The sequence below is a fragment of the Pyrus communis genome, chromosome 7 (assembly GCF_963583255.1).
Source record: "Pyrus communis chromosome 7, drPyrComm1.1, whole genome shotgun sequence".
Taxonomy (NCBI): domain Eukaryota; kingdom Viridiplantae; phylum Streptophyta; class Magnoliopsida; order Rosales; family Rosaceae; genus Pyrus; species Pyrus communis.
Genome location: NC_084809.1, coordinates 2,395,162 through 2,419,974, shown reverse-complemented (window position 1 = coordinate 2,419,974; position 24,813 = coordinate 2,395,162). Strand labels below are relative to the sequence as shown.

At 38.4% G+C, this 24,813-nt stretch overlaps 4 protein-coding genes across 4 annotated transcripts; 2 read left to right on the top strand and 2 right to left on the bottom strand.

The window, feature by feature from the left end:
• Positions 1-6,647: 6,647 nt before the first annotated feature.
• Positions 6,648-10,211, top strand: LOC137739306 (V-type proton ATPase subunit d2). Its single transcript, XM_068478860.1, has 10 exons — positions 6,648-7,097; positions 7,892-8,012; positions 8,266-8,373; positions 8,498-8,600; positions 8,697-8,777; positions 8,886-8,971; positions 9,073-9,132; positions 9,228-9,276; positions 9,568-9,702; positions 9,810-10,211. Exons 1-10 carry the CDS (start codon positions 6,917-6,919, stop codon positions 9,939-9,941), a joined length of 1,056 nt encoding a protein of 351 aa, XP_068334961.1. The 5' UTR covers positions 6,648-6,916; the 3' UTR covers positions 9,942-10,211.
• A 5,121-nt stretch (positions 10,212-15,332) lies between these two features.
• On the bottom strand, positions 15,333-16,989 carry LOC137738808 (AP2-like ethylene-responsive transcription factor At1g79700). Its single transcript, XM_068478281.1, has 6 exons — positions 16,683-16,989; positions 16,484-16,581; positions 16,313-16,386; positions 16,168-16,218; positions 15,994-16,070; positions 15,333-15,874 (listed from the first exon to the last, which is right to left on the bottom strand). The coding sequence occupies exons 1-6, from the start codon at positions 16,987-16,989 to the stop codon at positions 15,333-15,335; spliced, it is 1,149 nt and encodes a 382-aa protein (XP_068334382.1).
• Positions 16,990-17,965: 976 nt separating this feature from the next.
• LOC137738983 (uncharacterized) lies at positions 17,966-20,222 on the top strand. Its single transcript, XM_068478453.1, has one exon. The coding sequence runs from the start codon at positions 18,083-18,085 to the stop codon at positions 20,123-20,125; it is 2,043 nt and encodes a 680-aa protein (XP_068334554.1). The 5' UTR covers positions 17,966-18,082; the 3' UTR covers positions 20,126-20,222.
• Positions 20,223-20,789: 567 nt separating this feature from the next.
• LOC137738986 (AP2-like ethylene-responsive transcription factor At1g79700) lies at positions 20,790-22,906 on the bottom strand. The gene is made up of 7 exons (XM_068478457.1): positions 22,639-22,906; positions 22,472-22,554; positions 22,243-22,340; positions 22,078-22,151; positions 21,928-21,978; positions 21,754-21,830; positions 20,790-21,508 (listed from the first exon to the last, which is right to left on the bottom strand). The coding sequence occupies exons 1-7, from the start codon at positions 22,866-22,868 to the stop codon at positions 20,901-20,903; spliced, it is 1,221 nt and encodes a 406-aa protein (XP_068334558.1). The 5' UTR covers positions 22,869-22,906; the 3' UTR covers positions 20,790-20,900.
• Between the last annotated feature and the right edge of the window lie 1,907 nt (positions 22,907-24,813).

Genomic DNA, 24,813 nt, shown 5'->3' with positions numbered 1-24,813 from the left:
CAAAAAAAGAAGAAGAAGAAGTTACTAGTACTATATTTCAAACGGTAGATTTGTTATTTGTTCATCTTCTTTCCAAAAGTCAGGTGATTACTTACCTAAAATATGGAAAGGGATCCCTTCCACCAAGTCCACCAAGGCCATAAATATGAACTTTTGAAATTTGATCAAACGGCTACAAACAATGATCTATTTTAAAAGTTATAATAACTTTAACCATTCAATCAAATTTCAAAGGTCCGGATTTGTGGCCTTGGTGAACTTCGTGGAAGAGATCCGGTGAGGATCCCTTTCCCGAAAATATTATAGCGAAAATAATAACTTAAAATCTCTCACTTATAAGTAGTATACTATATTTTCTTTAATTTACCCTTTCTTTTTTTATAAGTGGTATTCTATATTTCACATAATAGATTTGTGTTATATGGTAATTTGATTATATCTTTTCCAAAAGAAAAATAATTACCACCCAATAATATTACATCCGAAATGATATTTTCTGGTTATCATATTATATAATTGTAAATATCTATTACCTACTCCAAAAGCCATGTATATCACATCTAAACAAAAAAGTCTCTCCTCTTGCATTATATTTTGTTGATTATAACAAGATTGAAAAGGAAACTCTAAGTACACAATTAAGTTTAATAAGCAATATTCGATACACCATGTGTAATAATACAATTAGTTAGACACTTAAAAAAAATTCAATCAATTGTATTATGATAATTGGTGTATCATTGATGTGGTCACAACACACTGAAATTTTTTCGATGTGTACATACTCTTTTCTTTTTCAAAAATTATAGTGTTCTTTTCATTTCTGGATGCCTACCATGTACCAAATAATGGTACACGTAGAGTGTCTTTGGACAGCCAATTATTCCCCACTACATTTATGGGTTTAAAAAATATCTTCATTTTATTAATTAACATTGTGCTATTGTGCCATGAGGCTAATTGAATTATATATTATAATAGGCTTTTATTCCCCGCTTAACTATTTCTGATTGTTCATACTTCATACATACGGTGAAATAAAAAAAATTAATTAAAAATAATATCTAAAAATAATTAATTAACAAATATCCAACATAAAAAAGAGAATTAATTAAAAAAAATAACAAAAGAGAATTGATTTAAAAATAACTGAAATCAATACTTTCGTATTCATACGGTTGTAAGTAATGGGGTAAAACCGTAAAAGTGCCCTTTTATAAGCCCAAAAGTGCTGTAGCGTATACGTAGAGAATGGTTTAGTGGTGGGTTGAATTGTTTTTGTCGAAAAATAACAGTAATAATAATTAAGTGTGTGAATAATTTTATCCTTCCGACAACAACAAAAAATTTAAGGAAGCCAAAGTTGTTTTGTTGGTAATATTAACTGGCTAACACAAGACGACAAACTAACGAGAGAGTGTATGCAAATGGTTAAGTCACTTGATCAAAATAATATATTCACTCGCTACATGGTTACAATCAAGTTTGAATAATCTATTTTCTTGAAAATTATACAGTTTAAATATTGTACATAGTTTTGTATAAGAAAAGTGTGTGAGTGCTTTTTTTTCTTCTTTTGATAAATGTGCAAATAGTTAAGTCACTTGATAACATTAATATATTCGCTCTACATGATTACGATCAAGTTTGAATAATCTATTTTCTTCAAAATTAGTCAGTTTAAATATTGTAAATAGTTTTGTAAAAGAAAATTTTGTGCGTGGTTTTGTTTTGTTTTTTTCCTTTTGGTAAACGTGTGTACGTGGATTTTTTTTTTTGTTTTTTTTTTTTTTTTTTGTCCTTTGGTAAACGTGTGTACGTGGTTTTGTGGGAGGGAAACGGAGGTAGGTTTAACTTGGAGGCTATGGAGATTATTTAGTATATATGCTCAGAATATAAGTAGAGGTATATTTAAAACACACCAAAAAAAAAAAAAAAAAAAACCTTTACCTCTATTTTTATAATAACATATGATATATCTGCCTGTATTTTGGCACATTAAAAAATATCTAGTAGGCCTACAAAAATTAACAGACATGCATGAAGATGCACAACAAGAAGTTCTCGATTAGGACCACAAAACCTAAATTAACTTTTTTTTGTTTTGTTCTGCCTTTGTACGTTCCTTCTGTCATTTTATATTTTCCCTCTTTTTTTTCTTTTGGCATCTTCTCTATATATGCTTGGATTTGGAATGTATATGGATGGATACTTTCCCTGGATAAAAGTCTATATTTCTTCCTTAAATTATCGATACATCATCTTTCTTAAATTATCGATATATCATCCTTAATTAAGGATACATCATCTTTAATCCCTTTTAAGAAAAAAAACGATTATTGAAGGGGGTCTTGACTAATTTCAGGCTTTGCTTGTTAAACAAGGGTTGACTAAGTGATCACACTCAAGAGGCCGATTAAGGGATTAACGTGGGAGGAATTTTCGACTTCCTGTTTATTCGTGCCTTTATTTCAGTGCACGTAATACAATATGAATAGACAACGAGTTTATATTTGAAAAAAAAATACGAGGGTTGTCATATGCTTGACAGTTTTTCAATATCACATTACAATTTATCACAAAACGTAAGCATGAAGTATGGAATGAGAAATTAAGGAAAGTTGTAAACTACGTATCTTATATTGGTTTGCTTGTGTATAGGAAAGCAAAAGTTTTGAAGCGTGTTATTGTGCATTCTTAAGCTATGAAGAAAAATGAAGTGTATACGCGCGGCACACATTTAGTGTTATATATGTATATTGTATGGACGCAGAGAAAAATCCGAAGGTCTCGAAAAGATGGGGGATAGAACTCTTGGAAATCACTCAATCAAGGGCAACACAGTTTGCTTGACGTTGCTAATCATGAATTCATTAAACATGATCACGTCAAATACTTGTTTTTTAAAGAGAAAATCATTCTCTTCATAAATAATTTAATTATTAGGCACTGCATCATGTTTATATATAATCAATTCCTAATTTTGCGTGTAGAATATTCTAAACATAAAGCCTTTGCAGAGCTTGGGCATGGCGCCATCTGCCATGCCTGTTGGACCCAGTAAGAAATGAGACCGTTGACGGAAGGAATAACTGATAAGCACCACCAGCGACGTACGTAGTTGGGCGGCAGTTATATCAGTTTATTGTGTAAGCAATGACCACAGCATCCGATATGTAACTGCATGCCTCCTCATTCATCGCTATCACAATATCTGAGGCTCTAACATCATACAAGTAATTGCCCATTTCTAGTTTCATTTCTTTTCCTTGTTCCATACGGTTCTTGATTGAGATGTACTCGGCTTATCGATCGTCCCTAAGGTCAAGGCGACCAAGGCCGATCTAATCAGTTTTGACATCAATCTGTTGAAATCATGTGTAGAGGGAAGCTAGCGTTATGACAGATGCTACAATTACTATCGTACATTCAGTCGAAGGGATTTACTTATGGGATCATACAATTCCTTCTACGACTCAAAATGCTTTTTAACCTTTATTGTATTGGCTTGGGGTGAAGCTCCAATTTTTAATATGTATCAGGTAATGTTAGAGAGATTACACTGATGTATTACATAATATATGATAAATGATACATGTAACCAAAATTTTATGAATAAACTCATTAATTGATATGACGTGTTGTGCCTCTTTAAATGAAGGGGGTCTTTGGGGTGAGGAGTTTTCAAGCTCTTCATCAGGCTTTTTGTTTGGGTTAACATTATTTTTGAATTGAGTGTAATTCTTCGTTGGCAGTGCATTTTCTTTATATTGGATTTTCTCGGTTGACTTGGTGTTTATTGGTTGATGGGGTAAATTGTTGTACCATTCTCTCTTTCATGCATATCTGGTTTTGCACATTGATTGTGAAGAAAATCATGTGGTACATTGTTTATAAACTATATTTTTGATCATATGTTGGAGTTCATTGGTGGGATTTTTTTTCACAGTGTGCAGTTGTGGCTTTTGCTCATAATCTTTCGGGACTTCTGAATTTTCATTTATGCTACGAGTTGTCTTAATCAATTTTTGTTTCTAATATTTTTCTACTTCTTGTTAGGGTATGACTTTATATCTCCTATAACTTATCGTATCTTTATTTTATTATTCTTCAATAAATTCATATTAGTGTTTTTTTTTTCTTCCATAATAGTAATACTGAAGTAGAAGTGACATTATTATTATAGTTAAAAAAAATTACAATTTAAAAATATGATCTCCGTAATAATTTTTGCATGTATCCCTTTATTTGTTATACAAAAAAGTAAGGGCATACATGGTCCGCATGAATGTCATGTGGCCACTACACCTGCCAACTAAGCATACGGCTTTGAATAATGGCGCGCATTGGTCACGTGGCAAAATAATCTGGCTGATGGCTTCCACATGGAAAACCTCGCAGGTCACGTGGTCTATATGTTTGGTTTTACGTGGCACACATCCAAATCTATTTGTTTGGTATTACGTGGCACACAGCCAAACAGGAAGGAAAACAAGGGTTTGGAGATCAAACCAGGGAGAGACCACCACTGTATATATTTGCTTGGACATTTTTAAGAACACTACTTGACTGCTGTAAATTTAGCAATATCTCGTGCTTTTATGTAATCATAAATGGACATGAGTTTAATCTGTATTTATAATTCCAATTATTAGAATACATGTTTATGTGTAATTGGTAGATGTAAAAACGGTTGTTGAATTTGCAACAGCTAAGCGGTGTGTTCTTTTTAGTATGACATCCGATCTGATATTGTGCACTTGTTTTAAGAAGATGCTTGACAGCGCTAAACAAGCATTGTTATGATTAAAATATGATTAATTACCTTAAACCCAAGATTTGAATTCGATTTGTATTCCCATTCGAGGTATATTTTAATTAGGAGAATTTTAACGAAAATCTTCCGGTACTGTTTATGTTAATGAAAAACCATATTTTTACACTAAAAAGTCAATCATGCTACTATTCACTTTACTTTTTGTTTTGTCCTTATCGTTAAAACTCAAAATTTTAAAATCATTTTTATTAGTTTTTCTTTTAATTAGTCACACCAAACGCAATGGTTGGAGGATTTTGTTGCCTTCGTTGCCAAGTCTGACATGTGAAAATTATCTGCATAAACTAATCGTCACCATGTTATTTAATTACTTCTTTACGAGAGAAAGAGAGAGATAGAGTCACTCATACTTGGTGGTAATGTACTGTGTTTGTGGTGGCGGCTTCACAAAATATTATTGCGGGGTTAGTAAGAATAACATGCAACCGGCAAATATTTTTTAATAGAATAACATGCAAATTTCGTCGATTTTTGGTGGTCCTGGGATCATTTACCATGTCATATTGCACGTTTGTTGACATATGTCAACAACTTCCGAATGAGCATGTCCACTGATGTCAATAGTTTTGAGTAAGCATGCATGCAGATGCCGACATATGTCAAGTAAGTCTATCTACATATGCTCATAGCAACGCATCAAAGGCATGAGTAGCGTCTACCCTGCACAATTCGGAGTAATCGGAGGACAACTTTTGAGGACATCTCAAATTTTCAAAAAGCATCACTTAACTCTTCCACATGAAATTTCTGAGCTTGGGAGGGGAGAGGGTTTCAGCTGACCCACCTTGTCTTAAAGTGGATCTGCCTCTGCGTGTTTAGTCATTGGGTTAACTCTATATTTGTTGTGTTCATGTTAATCCACTTGCTAAAAACAATACAACGAAAGAAAAGATAGAGATAGTATTCATATAGGTGTGGTCATGTATTATGTTCTGGTTGACCTAAGTATATTATGTCCACTTGTTATGATACGTTAAAAAATAATAAAAAGATAACACGACAATATAAGAACCCAAGTTATTTTATAAAGAAAATAAGAAAAAGTTATCAAGTTAATTAATACAATATTAGCTTAAAAATTAACAATGTCTTCATCGTGTTAATCGTGTAGACAGTTGGTCTCATATTTTTTGAGTTGCGTAACATTTCCACAACCTTATCTCATTCGTTCCAACTTATGGTGGATTCTTTAACTACTAATCACAATTAGACACATATTCATAAATGATCATCTTATGAGTTAATCGCTCACACAAGATCACAATGTGACACAATAACGAACACGTCTTGTATCTTTTTAGGCAAGTAAAAAACAATTATACATGTATGTCAAACTGTTATTTGAGAATAAAAGGAAAAGATGATAAAGTTATTGAGACATTTTTCAATGTGTCCGGACTAGAGGGCGGTGTGCCATATGTTAATATACAAGTGGAGGGAAGAAATTTTATTTATTTATTTATTTTTTTTTCGAAGTGTCTCTCCTTTACATAACGATAATAATATATGTGCTTGTGTTCTAAGCATGCAGAAAAATCTCTCCAACTCATCTTGTGGCCTTTACCTTTTTGAACGTGGGCCCAATTATGGGCTCATCAAAGGGCGGACACAAACAAGTAGCTGGACCTGGTTGCATTACCGAGGCCCAATAAAGTCCATGGTAAACGAAGCCCCAAAATATCACCCGCCACGGGCCACCCGGCACCCGCCAACCGAAAAGGGTTTTTGGCAATTACGTAAAACAAGAAGGGCAACCTCGTAATTCCATAACCTCTAATAACGTACCAGATTTGTTTCTCTGAATCTGGATTGGTACCACCGCATTCGAGCTCTCATCGCCAGTCATCGTCTCTCCTTCTTTAAACCTGCAAAATTTCCAGATTTCAGCTTCCGTCTGAAAATCGCTAGGGTTTCCATTGATTTCGCTGCAGAAGGGGGTTTCTGGTTCTCCGATCGTCCCCTTCCTCTCTCTCACTCTCTCTCTCTCTCTCTCTCTCTCTCTCTCTCTCTCCCGCGAGACCTTCAATATTTCGGATCGGGCAGTGGCAGATCGCGTAAATTTTCGAAATTTCGGCGAAAATGTACGGATTCGAAGCGATGACCTTCAACATTCACGGCGGGTACTTGGAGGCCATAGTGCGGGGTCACCGCTCCGGCCTCCTCACCGCTGCCGATTACAACAATTTGTGCCAGTGCGAGACGCTCGACGATATCAAGATGCACCTCTCTGCCACCGAGTACGGCCCCTACCTCCAAAACGGTGCGTTTTTTATACATCTCTTTGAGCCCTCTGGCTGTTTATTGAGGAAAGGAACACAATTGGGAACTGAATTTTGGATCGTACGCTTAGATTAATGGACTAATCCAGCCCTTCGATCTGAAATTTAGGTTGAATTAGGGCTTAAATTTCGAGGTGGTGCCATTGATTTAGATTAGTAAAAGCAACACTTTGTGTTCGAAACGTTAGTGATTTACTAAAGTTATGATGTTGGATGCGCAAATTCTGCCAGTAGGTGAATATATTAGGTCGCATTAGTGAGGGATTTGAATTTGTATATTCAGGTTAAATTGTTAGAAGAAAATGTTAAGAACACATGAAAAGTTTGATACTTTTCTGTCATGGATTGAAATAAATCCTTATGTCTAAGTGATTTAGAGTGGAGTTGATATATCACTCTGTATATCTGCAGTTGTATTAACAATTAAGGTATTCCAGTATTATGTTTGTGAGAGGAACTGTGTAAATGCGAAACTGAAGAGGAAACAACATGCTGAGCTTACTGGAAAACCGATGGATCTTTAAGAGAATTTTGGTTAATTTAACCTTTTACTAGTAATAATTTGGGTAACATATGAGACATAAGGTTCCAAGTGATATTTTGAGAGTATCTATTCGGAACAGGAGGAGGGTTTACGAGCGTATATGTCATGTCTTATACATGCATGATCATTTTTAACTTATAAACCCATATGTTGTCCTCTCTCTCTCTCTCTCTCTCTCTCTCTCTCTCTGGTCTATTATTGTTCTTTGCTTATCTGGGGATTTTCTTGCAGAACCTTCCCCATTGCATACAACTACAATTGTGGAGAAGTGCACTCTTAAATTGGTTGATGAGTATAAGCACATGCTATGCCAAGCTACTGAGCCCTTGTCAACCTTTTTGGAGTATATTACGTATGTACCTGCCATATTTTCTGTTTGGTAATTTGAGTTGTGTTTATTAGAATACTAGAACAGTGTTGAAAACATAAACCTGATTCGGGCCTTAGGCTGGTTCGGTACTCAGCATATAACATTAGGCCGCTGCTCCGGCAAGGCTGGAGGATCTCTATGATGTGTGAAAATTACAATCTTAATTATATAGGTATTTATCGGTATTTAATTTTAGCTTTAATTGGGGAGTTTAATGTTTCTTATCCTCATCCAGATATGGTCACATGATAGACAATGTTGTCCTGATTGTTACTGGAACCTTGCATGAGAGAGATGTCCAGGAACTTTTGGAAAAATGCCACCCCTTGGGCATGTTTGACAGGTATTGTCATTTTCATAGAGTCATGTATTCCATTTTCTTTGATTTATCCTTTTTCCCTCTTAAGTATTTTCTATGACTTAGACATTCTTATAAATCTCATCTCGTTCTCGTGTTTTCTCATCAGTATTGCCACCCTGGCTGTTGCACAGAATATGCGGGAGCTTTACAGATTGGTGCTTGTTGACACACCACTTGCTCCCTACTTTTCTGAATGCATTACATCTGAGGTACGATTTAGTGATCCTATACCATTATTTTCCAATGGGTTAGTATTTGATTGTTGTGGAAGGTTTCTGATTTGTATCCATCCTTCTTGTTTCCAGGACCTGGATGACATGAACATTGAAATCATGAGGAACACTCTTTACAAGGCATACCTGGAAGACTTTTACAGGTTTTGTCAGGTAAATTTTGATTTCTAACTCGAGAGTATGCATGTATTTCCATCTGTGCAGTTTTTCATTTAAATATTTTGTCATTTTTCATAAATCTGCTTTTGATCTTTTGGACAGAAACTAGGTGGTGCCACAGCGGAGATCATGTCTGACTTACTTGCTTTTGAGGCTGACAGAAGGGCTGTCAATATTACCATCAATAGGTAAGCTAATGTTGAGGTGTCAACAAGTTTTCTTATGTCGTACTTTTAGAGGTCTTAAGCATTCTTTTCATGGCCTCATGCTATTTGTTCACACCCTGCAGTATCGGAACTGAGCTTACTCGAGATGATCGCAGGAAGTTGTACTCTAGCTTTGGTTTACTGTAAGTTCTTCGGCCATCCTGATTTGTTGATGACTTGTAAATTATGTTATATTTTGGATTGCCATCACTGACAACTGTTTGCTTATTTCGTACAGCTATCCCTATGGCCATGAGGAACTTGCTGTTTGTGAGGACATTGATCAGGTATGCTGTGTGCCTCATTTACTTTTATTTCTTTTCCGAAAATGATACTTTAGATATTGCTCCATCTTCTTGTGAAGGCCTTCTGCTTATTTGGGGCAAGACTGAGTAAATTAAAATTTTACGACATCATGCATGTTCTCTGTATAACATCATCAGTACGAATATATTTCTCAATTCCTTCCATCGCTGTCCTAGATTCTGTTACATGCTAATATCAGTTGATTAGCTTATCTCTTAACGTTATCACATTGTAGTATGGTTTCGCCTAAGCTGACAACGTGTTTGTTGTAGGTCCGTGGTTGCATGGAAAAATATCCTCCTTATCAGTCTATTTTTTCAAAGCTATCCTATGGCGAGACCCAGATGCTTGACAAGGCATTTTATGAAGAGGAGGTGAAAAGGCTTTGCTTAGCATTTGAGCAACAGGTTCGTTTTGCCGTTACTTTGCAGCCATGTGTATTCGTAGTCTACTTCAGTTTTCCTCAGTTCTCCGTTCGGTCACTGAACACTTCTATTTCTCCTCTGACCTGCAGTTCCATTACGGTGTTTTCTTCGCATACATGAGATTGAGGGAGCAGGAGATCAGAAATCTGATGTGGATATCTGAGTGTGTGGCTCAGAACCAGAAGTCCAGAGTTCACGACAGCGTGGTCTTCATATTTTAGTCGGATTGGGACTCAGAACACACCATTACAGATAATCCTTCGTTCTTTCGCATAATCTTCTGTAAATCTCCTCCCCATCTTATCCCCGAACGAATTGTAGAGATGGGTGCAGTAGCGTTGTTTGCAATATCCGGTGTTCCTTCCTCATAAGCACTTTTACATATATTATTCCGGTTGTTTTTACATAGAGGGAATATGTCATGTTCTGAAATCGAGCATGTTACAATTGTGAGGTTAAATTGAATATATATGTTGCAATTTGAGAGCTAATATAGTAGCAGTCTCGTAGTGAGTTCATAAAATTTGTCCTCATTTGGGATTTGCTTCTCCGGAAATCACTTATGGTCATAAGCGTCTCTGCCAGAAGTTATTTTGTTGTAAATGCTTTTGATATTTGATTAAAATTTCAACCAGAAAGCACTCACAAGTGCTTTTTGAAAAAGCATTTTAACGAGTACTTCTTAGAAAAAACAACTATAAAATACAAGCACCTTTATTTTTCTTCTGTCAAATAAATTCATAAGTGGTTTTGGCAATTTCAGATGGATTCTCAAAATGATAAAATTTTCAGTGTCCGAATGCAGTTAGGTACACCAAGTGTCATATTACAATTAGTTAAAATTCTTTTATCAAGTTTCATTTCATTGAATTATTACATCCGAGAAATTTTATTTGGATTCATATAACATTTTTTACACTCAACTTACTTTCTACACCCATATTACTTTTAACTAATCTATCAATATTTCTTCAAATCCAAATTTAGGACCTAAACTACCCACACAGACTCAATTCAATATGTAAATTTATCTTTACACCTATTTAGAAAATACATCTCCAAAATCCATAACTGTATAATACTTGAAATGAAGCATTATGAACCGTATCAACTATGAAGAAAATCCCAGCAATTAACATGGTCAACCTTCGCCCTAGCCTTTTGGTAGTGTATGTTGCAAAGAAGGTCGATACCAAGGTACAGCAAAGAGGTGAACAATTGAACAATTGCAGGCCTTGATTCACAAATTTAGTCAAACTAAGATTTTAAAGGATTTTAACAGTGATAGATTTGATAGGATTTAAGAGGATTAGAGACTTCTACAAAATTCATATGAATTTTTAAAGAATTTGAATGGATTGTGGTGGAAGGATTTGAAATCCTAAGGGGTGAGGTTGGATTCTTTTTAATTTTGGTTATATATACTTTTGACTCTCAAATCTTACAAAATCCACAACTTATAGAAATCCTTCAAAATCTTAATTTTTTTAATACATTTAGATTTGGATGGATTTTAAAATCCTTTAAAATCTTTTAATTGACTACACTTAGATTTTAAAGGATTCTAAAATCCATCCAAATCTTTTAATTGACTAACTAGAATTTTAAAGTATTTTAAAATCCTCTTGAATCCAAGTTTGACTACATCCCCTAAATGATGATTGTGGTATATGACGAGTTTCTATCTTCCACCTAACATTATTTAAGTGTTTTAATAAATAAAAAGATTGAAATTAAATAATGTAGCTCGTCCAATTCATCTGTCATAAAAAATGGTAAAAAAATATAATATAAAATTATGATAAGAATAACATTCCCCCTCTACAAAAGTCTTTCGTAAGTTGGTACAGTCAAAACTTTAACACAACTCCTTCGTGACAAAACAGTTAAACGGCAACTTTTTTACCGTCCTCTTCCGTTCTGAGTTTCCCACCAAATTGTGAACTCTTCACTCCCAAATCCCAATAGTTAAGGCTTTGATTCATTTCCGACCACCACCTCCGCCGACGAACCAAAACTTCCCGTTTAACTCAAACAAGGATTTTAAAGAATCCAAAACAGAAAAAACAGTGTCGTCTTCTTCCCAGAAGCCAACCTCCTCTGCAATTGCAACTTCCACCGCCGGACTAATGCTACGACACCTCTCCGTCAAAAATAAAATTTAACAACCGGGATTTGACTGAGCCGTTCGCTCAAGCTTAGCTGCCATGGCTCATCAATTTTCCTGTATGGGCGGGCAAAATTTCAGCCGGTAGGGGCAATTTTTCAGGTCTGGGTGGGCAGGTGCCCCCTGCCATTGAAAAGCTCACGCAGAACTGTACTAGTACGTAAAAGTATAGCTTTGACCTGCTGTGCTCAGTTTGCACTAAAGCCCGATTAATTGTTTTCCAAAACTTTCACGATATCCTCTGCCAAATCTGGGAAAAAAATCACCACCATTAAAACCCAAATCTTTCCAAATCAGTGTTTACTTCTGCACTGCAGTAAAAAGGAGTGCAGAGAGCAGCCTGATCCTCAGCCGTTTGATCAGATTGACAGTTCAGATTTCAAGTGGACTGCACACTTCTTATAAATGTAGCAGTGGAACTGTGGAAGTCATTACAGCATGCATACTTGAAGTGTAAGCAAATCGTTACAGCTAACCAATATTCAACGGAAGAAATTGGGCCATTCTCTTCACCATTTCTGCAGCAGCAGATGAGCAAGCAACGGAGGGGTAAGTCGCGGTTGCTGCCGCCGCCGGCGACGAGCATCACGGACCTGAATGTGGATACACTGGCCCAATGCGCCAGCTCCATTAGCCTCCAAGACCTCTCCAACTTTGCCGTGACCTGCAAATATCTCAGAAAAATGGCATATTCTGACACTATTTGGCAGCGGTTGTTCAGGTACTTCTTCTACTCCTTTTTTTCTTGCCAAGCAAAAATTTGAATAAACATCACATGGACTACTAGGGGTGTGCGCAAATACCACACGAACCGAAGATATTTCGTTTTCTCAAAGACAAAGTTGTAGCAAACAAATTCTTACCCCAAATCGTCTAGGGGTTTTGGCACGACGAGTATCGATGCGATTTCTAACGGAGATTGACACATTTACACTAGAAGTGGAGTATTAGTTTAAACTGTCAAATTTTTTAGCATGGGTGGTATTTATGCACACTCCAAATCGTAGAGGTGGTGTTTGTGCAAGTTTCCCAATTTTGTTTTTCTTTCATTTGTTCAAAGAAATAAAACTTTCTTTGCAGGGAGCGCTGGCCCCAGAAAACACTACCTTCTGCCATCTCTGTAACTTCGGGATTTAGAGAAGCCTATTTATCCCGGCGTATGGATGGGCTGCAGTTCAAGTTTTCCGATCCCTTCACTTTGCATATGAACACCAACTCAAATCCTTTCGACCAAGTATTATTGAGCGAGAAAGATTTAATCTTCTCTCAGGTATGTAGAAATATATATGATCATATTACACCACATTCTTCCATGTATTTGAATAGCTGAGCGTTTTAACTTCGCTTCGTTTTTTTGTTTTTGGTTGATTGTTGTTAGGGTTCAATGATACGCATGATAAGGACCGATGGTTGGTTAAGTGGAACACCCGTCACTCTTAGACTTAGAGGTCACAGTAAAAGAATCACTTGCATGAGGTTGGTTGTGTGCGGTTTTCCCTCGCTATGCCTTATCAGCTGAGCATTTTAACTTAAGCTTTTGGGGGCGCTTACCGAGCTCTTGTGTTCCACTTGATATACATTGCTTTTGAGTTCTAGTCGTTGTCTAATGATTTTTAACTTGATGACACACTGTTTATCAACTAAATTTTCTCGGAATGTTCAGGTTTTTTTAACCCTAAGAAACTTGACATAAATTGCAGGTTGTTTCCACGGAATGAAACGTCTTTTTATCTAGGTGAAGCATATGAAGAGGAGAAGGTTTTAGTAACTTCAAGCGGTGACAGTTCCATTCGGCTATGGAGGAAGGTGTGCTCTTAATCTTTTTTTCTAAACAAATCTATCAAATATCTGTTTTTTTTAAGCTTTCCTATATATTATATGTGATTTCCTAGACCAATATTGTCACAGGGTTTTTGCTGGCTAGAATTTAGGGGGCACAGTAGCCAAGTTACAACCCTCTCAGATAAATTGTTAGGCAATGGATCCGGAAAAGTATTGGCAAGCGGAGGGGAGGATGGCACAGTTCGCCTTTGGTCTCTTAGCTCTTCCAGGAAACATGGCAAGCATTCTTTGGGGACTTTCTTCGGGCATAAAAATCCCATCCAGTTGATGTCAGTTTCCATGTACGAGTTCTTTCCTTGTAATGATATGGACTCATTTGAAAATGTTTCTTGTGATTGCGGTGACACATTTTACTCCATAGTAATCGTATTCATTTTGGTCTTACTGGTAGGGACAACCCCTCTCACTTGGTAACGATTTCGAGAGATTCGAAGGTACCCTTAGTTTTGTATATCCATTCAACTATGGTTCTTAAGCAATCCGGCCATCCTCTTGAAAAATTATGTTATTTTGCCATTGCCCTTCTGATAATTGATTACTGTGGTTTTTAACAGGTGATGGTGTGGGATGCGGAGGCAGCACTGCTTGCCAGTTCTTCGTTTGCTGGTGGGACGACTTCTGTTCTCGGTTACCCTATAGGCATCAAGTGTCATGAACATCTAGCCTATGTTGCTGCTGGTTCCTCTGTGGTAGCAATCGATTTGAGGACGATGCAGAAAGTTGTCATTGCAGCAGCAGATGCAATTCTGTATTCTTTTCAAGCAATGCCTTCGAAATCTTTATTCTGCGTAGGCAGCAATGGCAGGTACGACGCATAGAATTCAATTCCCTTGGTTTCATTTATTTTTAATGCCCATGTTTCGTTTGAGGTCAAAAACCATTTTATACAACTCCAAGTTCATTGGTCTTGTGTGCAGAGCGATGCTTTATGATACAAGGAGGAACTCGGGCACCTTGAATTCAGAACCAATAGCGGTAGATGGTGGACACGGAGGGCCAGTGACGTACTTGCACATGGATCCCTACAAAATAGTTACAGGAAGTCCGGTGGATGGGCATTTTAATGTTTTGGACGCCAACACTGGTGCACCGACCAATTCCTTGACATGTGGTATTGAAAATGGAACAAATAACAGCACAAGGTGCTGTGCCCTGGCTGTCAACGGGAGTCGAATTGTTACTGGTAGTGTCAACGATGTTGCAGAAGTCGGATGTCTACTCTTTAGGGACTTCGCCAATGCTTCTTGTCCTGTCTTTTTTTTCTAAGGATGATCATGTTGAAAAGTTCTGAAATTCAAAAACGAAGGAGAATGGGTGAAACAAAAACTTGAAAGCGTATTAGTCTCGGTCTAATAGTCTTATAGATTAAAATGAGGTGAGATGCAAAATCAAGAGTTTGTACACTCGATGTTATTGAGAATATTACATGTAACCAATGCTTTACGTGGTTTAATTTACAACGAAATGCAGCACCAAATCTCATTCTATTTACTTTTGATGCGCCATTTCTGCTATTTACAAGTATGAACAAGTTCTGTTTCGTTTCGTTTGTGTCCAAAAAAAGAAACATTTGGAGTCTGAGGCATCCGCTTTTGTTGATCGACTATGCGAAAATCGAGCTTGTAAAGTTATTCCATGTAAAGTCTCCATCAATGTTGGAAGAGCTAACAAAAGGGCTGCCACCGATTCCGTTGTAGATTATTCCACCGAACTCATCATCGCTATCAGCCTGAGGTTGGTTCTTTGGTTCTTCGCCGTCAGTGCTGTCATCCTCCGAGAAACTTGAGTTCTTCTGAACCAGTTCTCTGAATACTGAAGATTGGAGGAGTAGGCCAAGCGCAGTGGGAGAAGATGATTTGCTGCTGCCGATAACTTCTTGCTTTCGAGGAGAGTGTACGTAATCAGAGGCAAAAGGATTTGTGAGTGAGAAGGGAGATTCCTCGGTTGTGATGTAGCTGCTGGCCGCGAATGGTGCATTCTTGGGCTTTGTGACTGCCTCTGGTACCTGTGGAGTAGCTATCACATCGTCTGCTCTTGGCTTCAACCATGTTATGTAAGAACTCAAGTCGAAGTTGGTCATGGCGTTGATCCCTCTGTACTCAATTGCTGCAATGTCATAGGCACGAGCTGCTTCCTCTTGCGTACCTGCAACGCGATAAAAGCACATTCCTCAGTAATTGGAAACTCCATTTTCATTATATTTTCCTGATACGAGCGATATTTGGAGAGAGGTGGATTCGAACAAAAATAATGAGATAACTCACCGTAAGTGCCAAGGTAAAGGTACTTATTTCCAAGAACTCTTCCTATTCTCGCTTCCCATCTACCGTTGTGATGATGCCTGCAAAATATTCATCAAACACTTCTTCAGACACTTTCTTCATTAGTATATTTCGCAGGATTTGATTCGAAGATCATCGAAATTTTGAGAATTTTACCTTGCAACTCCTCTGTACTTAGATACACCTCTTGAAAATCCACTGCTCTTTCTGAAACAAAGGAACAAATAATTCTTTCAGGAAACTATTAAACGAAAATCCTCAGTGAAAGTCTTTTCTGCGAAAAGATGTTTGAAGATGTTACCTTCTTAACGAGGCCAAATACTCTTCTTTTGTCACAGATTGCATGATCTTGATTTCATTGTCGTAGTCAGATATCTGTAAGCAGAATCATCAAGGTTTAAGACCAGATATTTTATGTTAAAATTCTTAGCTTTTCTGAATATAAACTCGATATACTATGTAAAATTCGTACCGGAAAGTTGGTGAAAGTCGATGCTCCCCAGTACTTAAGTGCAGCTAGATCATATGCTCTTGCAGCAGATTCTTCTTCATCGTAAGCTCCAAGATAAACTGCTCAGTCCAAATAGTCCATTCAAAAGCGCAATACGATATCAGTATCCAGGCGAAAAAAGAAATGCAGGCAAAATGCGACGATGAAAGTCATAACCTACCTTGTTTCCCCTTCTTCTTCAGTGTAGAATTCCAAGATAGCTTGTCCCACAAGTGAGCTTCGAATCGACCAGTCCACCGATGCCTGCTGACACCACGAAATCTCGAGCTTCTCTTTACTGTGGTGGCAGCAGAAGTTTGATCAGCTTGCTTTTGTGCCAACTGCTGCTGACTCTGGCTGTTGCCACCAACTGCAGGTGGGTCTCTTCTCCTTCTCTTGACACACCGGGCCGCCTGAGCCTCGGGATCTGCTGTGCTCAGGCGGCGCCTCCCCGCGATCTCTTCATTCTTCACCATCATGAACTCCATCTCTCCAAATAAACTGCTCCCCTCGTCGTTATCAAATCCGGTGGTGGTTGTCGATGTGGTTGCTTGAGCTGTAAGGAAGGATGTTGGAGTGTATATATAAGTTGTGTGCTTGTTTTGGATGTATCCTGATTAGTTTTCTGTTGCCACAACCGTTTTGTAACAGAAAACAAAGGAGACGATGATCTCGGAGCATTCTGCGACAACATTTTTGTGTCCGTACTATGTTTGTTAAACCCGAAGACCCAAAAGTTCGATGTGGTTTTTTGGATTTGAGTGTTAACAAACACCAACAGTGAACCCTAAAATATAAGAATGCCTACGGATATGCCGATGTCTTTTGTTCATATTAGTTGTCTGCTTACGTCGGAAATTTGTAAAAGAAAGAACAGTGCCATTATTGAAAACGCCGATTCATTTTGTTGTGTAACTCCACACTTGTCAATCAAGTAAATGGTCGAGCTTGCCACGATTAGATATCTGGCTTATCATTTATAAAAGTCGAACTTAATACGTTGCAATTAGAAATATTACTAAATTGTGATGCTAATGATAACGCTTGATTTTATCAAGATGTTGCAATGTGAGTTGTGCCATTACTTACGACGTGTTTCTGTAAGTAAATGTTCATATACTTAGAATTGCTTACGCACACCTTTTTAAATTTTTTGTCATTAATCTTTTTCAATTCATTCGATTCGACGGTCAAAAATTGAGATAAGTGTGTGAAAAACACTACCTTGTGTAAAAACATTTAAAAGTGCTTTTTTAAGAAGTACATGTAAGTGTACTTATCGTTAGCACTTTTGAGTTAAAACTGCTTGTGAGAACGTAATTTTGGATTTTATTTTATTTAATATTTTATCAAAAACGCACTTTTAATAAAAAAACAAAGACTCGTGAAGAAAAGTGCTTTTTGAATATTTTTTGCCCAAGTGCTTTCTGAACAGAAAGACCCCAAACACCAGCCTCGTTTTTTTTCCCTAAACAAGAAAGAACAAAAGAAAAACGAAATAGTGTAGAGTCTCGGACCAAGCCGCACAACTTCATTGCAGTCCGCCAAATCAGTGAAATCACAGTGACGTCGAGGACCGCCATGGCCACCACCGTGGCCACCACCACTACTCTGCTCCTTCTCCTGATCCTAACCGCCGCCATAACCACCGCCAGCTCAGCTCCGATCCTCGGTCTCGACACCATCCTCACCCACCAATCCCGCCTTGACCGCCATGCCACCAACGACTCCTTTCTCTCTCTCTCCTCCTCCCTCAAAAACTCCCTTTCCCATTCTTCCCCTCTCTCCCACGCCCCCCACTCCCTCATCTCTTCCCTACTCTCCCTCTCCCTCCCTCTCTCACTCCACGTCCGCCTCGTCGGCCCCTCCTTCCCCGCCAGCTCCACCGCCCTCCTCTCCTCCTTCCTCTCCGCCGCCTCCCAACCCTCCAACCACTTCCACGTCATCGCGCCCTACGAATCCCTCTCCCACCGCCTCGCCGTCCAGCACTCTCTCCACCTGGACGTCTCTCATTCCCCCTCTCTCGCCTCCCTCCTCACCAAAACCCTAAGCTCTGAGCTCGCCAAAACCACCTCCAGCCTCCGATCGCCGCTCCTCTCAATCCCCTACGACTCCATCGACCAAATCATCAAGCAGGACTTCGAGAAGGAGAAGCCGGTTCATGGGGTTTACTTATATTTTCTCGATTTGGGTCAGCAATCCAAACCCTATGCTTACAATTACGGATCTGGGGACTCTTCCCCTGCATTCACCAAGTGTTTGGGCAGCATTTGGACCGGGAAAGACCGGTATATCTGGATCGATTTGGGCGCCGGACCGGTCGATTATGGCCCGGCGCTTTCAGGTGATGGGGTTTTGCCCAGAGGCGAATTTCATCCGTTAGCGGCGTTGCACGGCCACCCAAGGTCTGAAAAGGCGTTGCTTGCTAACTTGGCATCCTTGGCTTGGAGTGCTTACCAGGTTCTTCTTGTTCCCTCTTTGAGAATTCCTGTTCAGTTTGAGAATTCATTGATCGTTCAGTTTATACATGTTTATGGGTCCAATGGCGGTAAGGACTCGAGTGGTTTGGATTGGAAATCGATTGAGAGGACGTTTATGGATGAGGCAAATAGTAATGGTTTGTTGTTAGGGGGTCAGAGTTTGAGTTTCAGGACTAATAGGGTGAGTTACTCAGATTGCCCGATTTGTTCATTTGCGATTTCGAGGTCTATTAACTCGTATACATCGAGGTTCTTGTTTGATAACTATACTTTGATTGCAAGTGAGTATTTGGACTCGAAGCGATTGCATCAAATATTGTCTGATTCGGCTGACGAGTTTAGGAGAGTGGCAGGGTTCGCTGAGGAGGATTTTGGTCGGGTTCTTCCTGTTTATGTGTTTGATTTGGACTACAACATTCTGTTGTTGCTCGATAGGTATCACCAATCGGTTGCTTTCAAAGACATGGTTATTGCAGTGAGGACAAAGAGCACGCAGACTGTGAGTGATTATAGCTGTAACGGGCATCATGTGTTTACGCAAACGAGAGAGCTTGAGAGACCGCTTGTTGGTTCAATTTTGCAGAGCATGTGGGGAGTGTCACCAACCCATATGCTCTGGAGCCCTAGGCACAATACTACATTGGTGGATTACACATGGAGTATCGGCCAGACTCCGTTTGGGCCATTCTCTGAGATTTCATCCTTATCATTTGTGCAGAAGGATGCTGCTCGGAGAAATGTTCTTTTGACATCAATGAATTACAGCATATCAACTGCTGTAGATGTTCTCGAATCCTTAGCTGCACATGGTGGGGAAAGAAAGCTCCTTAAGCGTAGTCAACATGTTGAGTTCATACAGAGGTGGAACTTGTTCAAGTATAAGCTGGACAAATCAGTCTCTGCAATGTCACTTTTGGATTTCGAGATGGCTTTGTTTTATTTGCGGGTCTCAGACCACGACCTATACGCCATGCAGTCTCTCGTCTATCAAGCCACCCAGGACGTGGAGGCATCCCTTGTATGTTTCAAGGACCCGCCCATTCCATGGAACGGGATCTTTATGGTGGCATTTGTTATCGTTTTTGCCTTTTATCTTCATTCCAAACGAGATAAAGTCTTTCGAAATAAACGTAAGCAATTTTGAAGCTTAGAGGAAGTGAAGTTTGTATCTTTTGATTTCAATACTACACTCTGTTTCTGTAAGAAACACGATTCGTATGTCAGGCACTAGTCTTCAGTTTTGCTCATAACTTTACTGCATTTTAACTTGTTACTTTGCCCATTTACTTCTTTGAGTTCCTTACTTACCGAATTACCACTAACGGTATGCTGTTCGTAGAATTCTAGGGTTCGTGTTACTTTTATGGTGGCGTTGTTTCTTAGTTGTTCTTTTAGACCGACTTCCATGTGAACCGTTTATACAACACAGGTATACACGATCTGTGGAACCCAGTGTGAGACCATAGCTGATGCGAGCTAACACTTGGTTCCACGGATTGCCGAAGCCGGTTGGCCAAAAAAAAATTTGAATGAAGTGTTTGGTGCAGAAACGGAATAGAAATGAACTGGAAAACAGAGATCAAATGGTTAAACTTACAATTGTGCTTCACTTTTGCGCAAGAACCATTGTTGTACCTGTCGATTTCATGTCTACGCAGGCTTGAATGACTTTCCTCAATCGAAAAAGTTCTTTCGTTTTCGTGTGATTAGGCATAATTCAAACCAAGGCAAGATGAAATTATCGCAAATCCGAAAGAGTTTATAGACATTACATTCCCAAAACCATATACTTGACGTTATTAAGGTGTCTAATTTACATCGATATGCTGCATCAATCTCAAACTATGTACTTTTGAAGCGCCAGTTTTTACAAAATTTTCTTCCCGTACGAACGAGTCCTTGTTCTGTTTGGCATTTATCTAAGAAAAGAAAAATAGAGAGTCTGAAGCATTTGCCTTTGTGGGTTGATTGAGCAAAATCGTGCTTGCGATGTTGTTCCATGGATTGTCGCCGTCAGTGCTGGAGGAGCAAACAAAAGGGTTTTCACCGGTTCCAGCATGGAAGATCCCACCATACTCTTCGTCGCTGCCAGCCTGCGGTTGGTTCTTTGGTTCTTCATCGTCAGTGCTGTCATCCTCGGAGAGATTCGAGTTCTTCTGAACCAGCTCTCGGAAAATTGAAGATTGAAGAAGAAGGCCAAGCGCGGTGGGAGAGGATGACTTGCTGCCGGCGTTAAGATTGGTGCTGCTTCGGGTGACTTCTTGGTTCCGCGGAGAGTTCAGGCAGTCAGAGGGAAAAGGATTGGTGTGTGGGAAGGACGTTTCGTCAGCAGGGATGTAGCCGTTGGCCATGAATGGCATTTTCTGAGGCTCTGTGACTGCCTCTAGTTCTTGAGTGGCTATGGTGTCGCCTGCTTTTGGCTTCAACCATCTTATGTAAGAACTCAAGTCAAAATTGGTGACGGCATTGATTCCTCTGTACTCAATCGCTGCAATGTCGTAGGCCCGAGCTGCTTCCTCTTGCGTACCTGAGATGACATGGAAACACATTGCTCAGTATGTGCAAATTCTATTTCTTATGATTTCAATAGTCCATGGAGCGGACGTCTGTTCTTTAATAAAGAACTGATTGTTGATATATCGTCAATAATGTGTGAATATATCGTTTTTAATAAAGAACAAACGTGCTGCACAAATTATTTTTCAGTTTCCTATTTTGTGAAAGCTTATTTCCCAATTTCCTAGCTAGTATTTGCATTTGAAGATAACTTACCGTAAGTGCCAAGGTAGAGGTACTTGTTTCCGAAAACTCGTCCGATTCTCGCTTCCCATCTGCCATTGTGATGGTGCCTGCAAAATATGCACCAAATAACCGTTGGACATTTTTCTCGTTAATAATTTTTCGAAGAATTTGATTCGAAGATCATCGAAATAATAAGACTATTACCTTGCAACTCCCCTGTACTTCGATACACCTCTTGAAAATCCACTGCTTTTTCTGTAACAAAAAAGAAACAAATAATCTTTTAGGAAACTCATGATCAAGGAAATTCCGAATTTCAGAAGTCTTACTGCAAGAAGATGTCTGAAGTCGTACCTTCTTAACGAGGCCAAATACTCTTCTTTCGTCACAGATTGCATGATCTCGATTTCTTTCTCATAGTCCGATATCTGTAAGCAGTAGGGTTTTTATGTTAAACTTCCAAAAGAATACAAAAACTCATAACTTGCCGATCAGATTCGATGAGCGAAAAATGCGTACTGCGAAGTTGGTGAAGGTCGATGCACCCCAATACTTAAGCGCAGCTAGATCATATGCTCTTGCAGCAGATTCTTCTTCATCATAAGCTCCAAGGTAAACTGCTCAGTCCAAATAGCCCATTCAAAAGCGATACGATAGAACACAAGATATCAATACCAGAAGGATAAATAATTAAACGTAATGAAGTAAAATTTAAAAAAAAAAAAAAAATGAACGTTATAATCTATACCTTGTTTCCCTTTCTTCTTCTGTGTTATATTCCAAGAGAGCTTATCCCACAAGTGAGCTTCGAATCGACCAGTCCATCGATGCCTGTTAAACAAACAAATTACCTTAATATTTTTACACACGAAAGAAGAAACCAGAAAACCATCGGAACTTTTGTTCTGTTCTAACCTGCTGACACCACGAAATCTCGAGCTTCTCTTCATGGTGGTAGCAGGAGTTTGATCAGCCGGCTTTTGAGGCAACTGTAGCTCAATCTGGTTGTTGTCAGAACTAACCGTGACTGCAGGTGGGTCTCGTCTCCTTCTCTTGACACACCGGGCTGCCTGAACCTCGCGGTCTGCTGCACTCAGGCGGCGCCTCCCACGGTTTTCTTCATTCTTCACCATCATCAACTCCATCTCGATCAGATTGTTTTTTTTACTCTTCTTTCTTTGTTTCTGTGGTCCTTGTTTCCGTGGTTGCTTGAACCTGAAGGAAGGATTTGAACGTATATATAATTTGTGTGCTTGTTTTGGATTTATGCTGTTTTTGTTTTGTGTTGCCACAACTGTTTTGGGTCAAAAAACTAGGGGAACGATGAAATCAAAGCCTCTAAGAAAATTTTGAATGTCTGTACTCTGGTAAGTAAGTAAACACAAAGATCCAAAATTCTAATGGATCCATGTGGTTTTGGAGTTGCTCATATGGCCGGTTCGTTGCTAGCTGCTGCATGCGGCATGCCAGTAATAGCATGTGCAAGGTTTCATGCCAGTTTCAATTCTTGAAGGGTTTTCTCGTCCTTTCACTAATTATTAGATAATCATTTATTTTTTACCAACCATTCGACTTTATGCGAGGAGTATTCAAACTCGGGCGCAATAAAATCAGTTGACACATTGTCGTGATCAACTGATTTAATCTACATATACATGCACGTTTCTTATGAACTGACTTGATTCACATCTACAGTGATTAGATAAGTTAGACTCAACTAACTTTTCAAACGTCAAAAATAAATCCCAAAATTTATCCACTGTTTATTTGTTCATATGTGATTTCTAAAACTCATAAACCTCATTTTGCTCTTATTCTACTACCAATATTTACGGTGTGAGATTCTTCGATGTTACTAGCTATATGCAACTATGTCTCTATCTAGTCACATGATATAAGAGAGACACGCACATAATAGCTTTGTAAAATATAACTGATGATCGAACAGGTTCAATTACTCGCATATCGAACAAGTTTCAGGCAGCTGGCACAAAGTGACTAAAACAATCCAACAAACATAAGAGATAAAAAAAAGAATGCGTGTGCTGACCTTGGTCATTGTAGCCAACCATGTTTATCTTATTATTTTTATATATATGTCTGTGTATATATTATATGTATATATATAACCAGAACACTCTAGAAAAATCAAGATAACCACTTTGAAGATGGAATGTTTGTAGAAATAATGATTTTTAAAACAGTAGGGCGGTTTCTTATTCTGGCATTCCTTAGGGCTCATCGGAGAGTTAGGACTGTTCATGTTTAATTACTTTTTAATTAATATGTTTAATTACATTCCGATTCTGATGCTTTTTTGAGGCTGATATCTATGGAGTTTGCTCCCTGTACGGATCCGACGGTGTTTTCTAGGAAATTAGATGCTTTGAAAATAATAATAATATTCTTTGAAAATAATAATATATATTATTTTACAGCTGATAATGAGCTTGTTAATTGTACTGTCAGTATATACTAGCAAAAATGCGGCTCGATGTTGTGGGTTTTAAAATTATTTAAGTTGATGCTATTAGTTATATACGTGTAGTTTCGTATTTAACCGATAATGGATGTCTTCTCCTGTTTCTTTGTATCCAATGGACTATTTTTTGCCTAAATAAACGAAAAATTCAACTAAATAGCAAAACTGAAAACTAATTATTTACTTTGGATTAAGTTTGAATACCCGCAAAAACAAAGAAGCTTATGGAAAACCAATACTTGCTGAAACCCCCTCTTCTTCTTCCCAACTCAAAAACCAGAAAGGATTTGAGCTTTATGAACTCTTCCTTTGGGAAGGTCGTAGTAAGTGACCAAAGGGTTCGGGTAATTACAAGATCAAGCGGTGAAATGGGTGGTGCTATATCGATCATGAGTCTCCGTCGCCTCTAATAAACTTGGGTTGAAATTTCGGAGTCTTGGAGACATTACGTTGCTGAGTACTTGAAAGTTTGAAACATATTGACTCATTGCTTGCTGTTGCCATGAATTATTTAAATCGGAGGACTTAGCTACGCTTTGGTATGTCACGGTCACATCATGGACTAATAACGTGATGCTGTGTTTCCATGTTCTCAAATGACATCGCGT

What these genes read in the sequence shown, in the direction of transcription:
- LOC137739306 (XM_068478860.1), top strand. Translation starts at nt 6,917, where the DNA reads ATGTACGGATTCGAAGCGATGACCTTCAACATTCACGGCGGGTACTTG. An exon ending in CGGCCCCTACCTCCAAAACG is followed by an intron (nt 7,098 to 7,891) that starts GTGCGTTTTTTA and finishes ATTTTCTTGCAG; the next exon opens with AACCTTCCCCATTGCATACA. An exon ending in TACTCTAGCTTTGGTTTACT is followed by an intron (nt 9,133 to 9,227) that starts GTAAGTTCTTCG and finishes TATTTCGTACAG; the next exon opens with CTATCCCTATGGCCATGAGG.
- LOC137738808 (XM_068478281.1), bottom strand. Translation starts at nt 16,989, where the DNA reads ATGGAGTTCATGATGGTGAAGAATGAAGAGATCGCGGGGAGGCGCCGC. An exon ending in GAAGAAGAAGGGGAAACAAG is followed by an intron (nt 16,582 to 16,682) that starts GTAGGTTATGAC and finishes TGGACTGAGCAG; the next exon opens with TTTATCTTGGAGCTTACGAT. An exon ending in CCTTTACCTTGGCACTTACG is followed by an intron (nt 15,875 to 15,993) that starts GTGAGTTATCTC and finishes ATCGCGTTGCAG; the next exon opens with GTACGCAAGAGGAAGCAGCT.
- LOC137738983 (XM_068478453.1), top strand. Translation starts at nt 18,083, where the DNA reads ATGGCCACCACCGTGGCCACCACCACTACTCTGCTCCTTCTCCTGATC.
- LOC137738986 (XM_068478457.1), bottom strand. Translation starts at nt 22,868, where the DNA reads ATGGAGTTGATGATGGTGAAGAATGAAGAAAACCGTGGGAGGCGCCGC. An exon ending in AGATTTCGTGGTGTCAGCAG is followed by an intron (nt 22,555 to 22,638) that starts GTTAGAACAGAA and finishes TTTGTTTAACAG; the next exon opens with GCATCGATGGACTGGTCGAT. An exon ending in CCTCTACCTTGGCACTTACG is followed by an intron (nt 21,509 to 21,753) that starts GTAAGTTATCTT and finishes ATGTCATCTCAG; the next exon opens with GTACGCAAGAGGAAGCAGCT.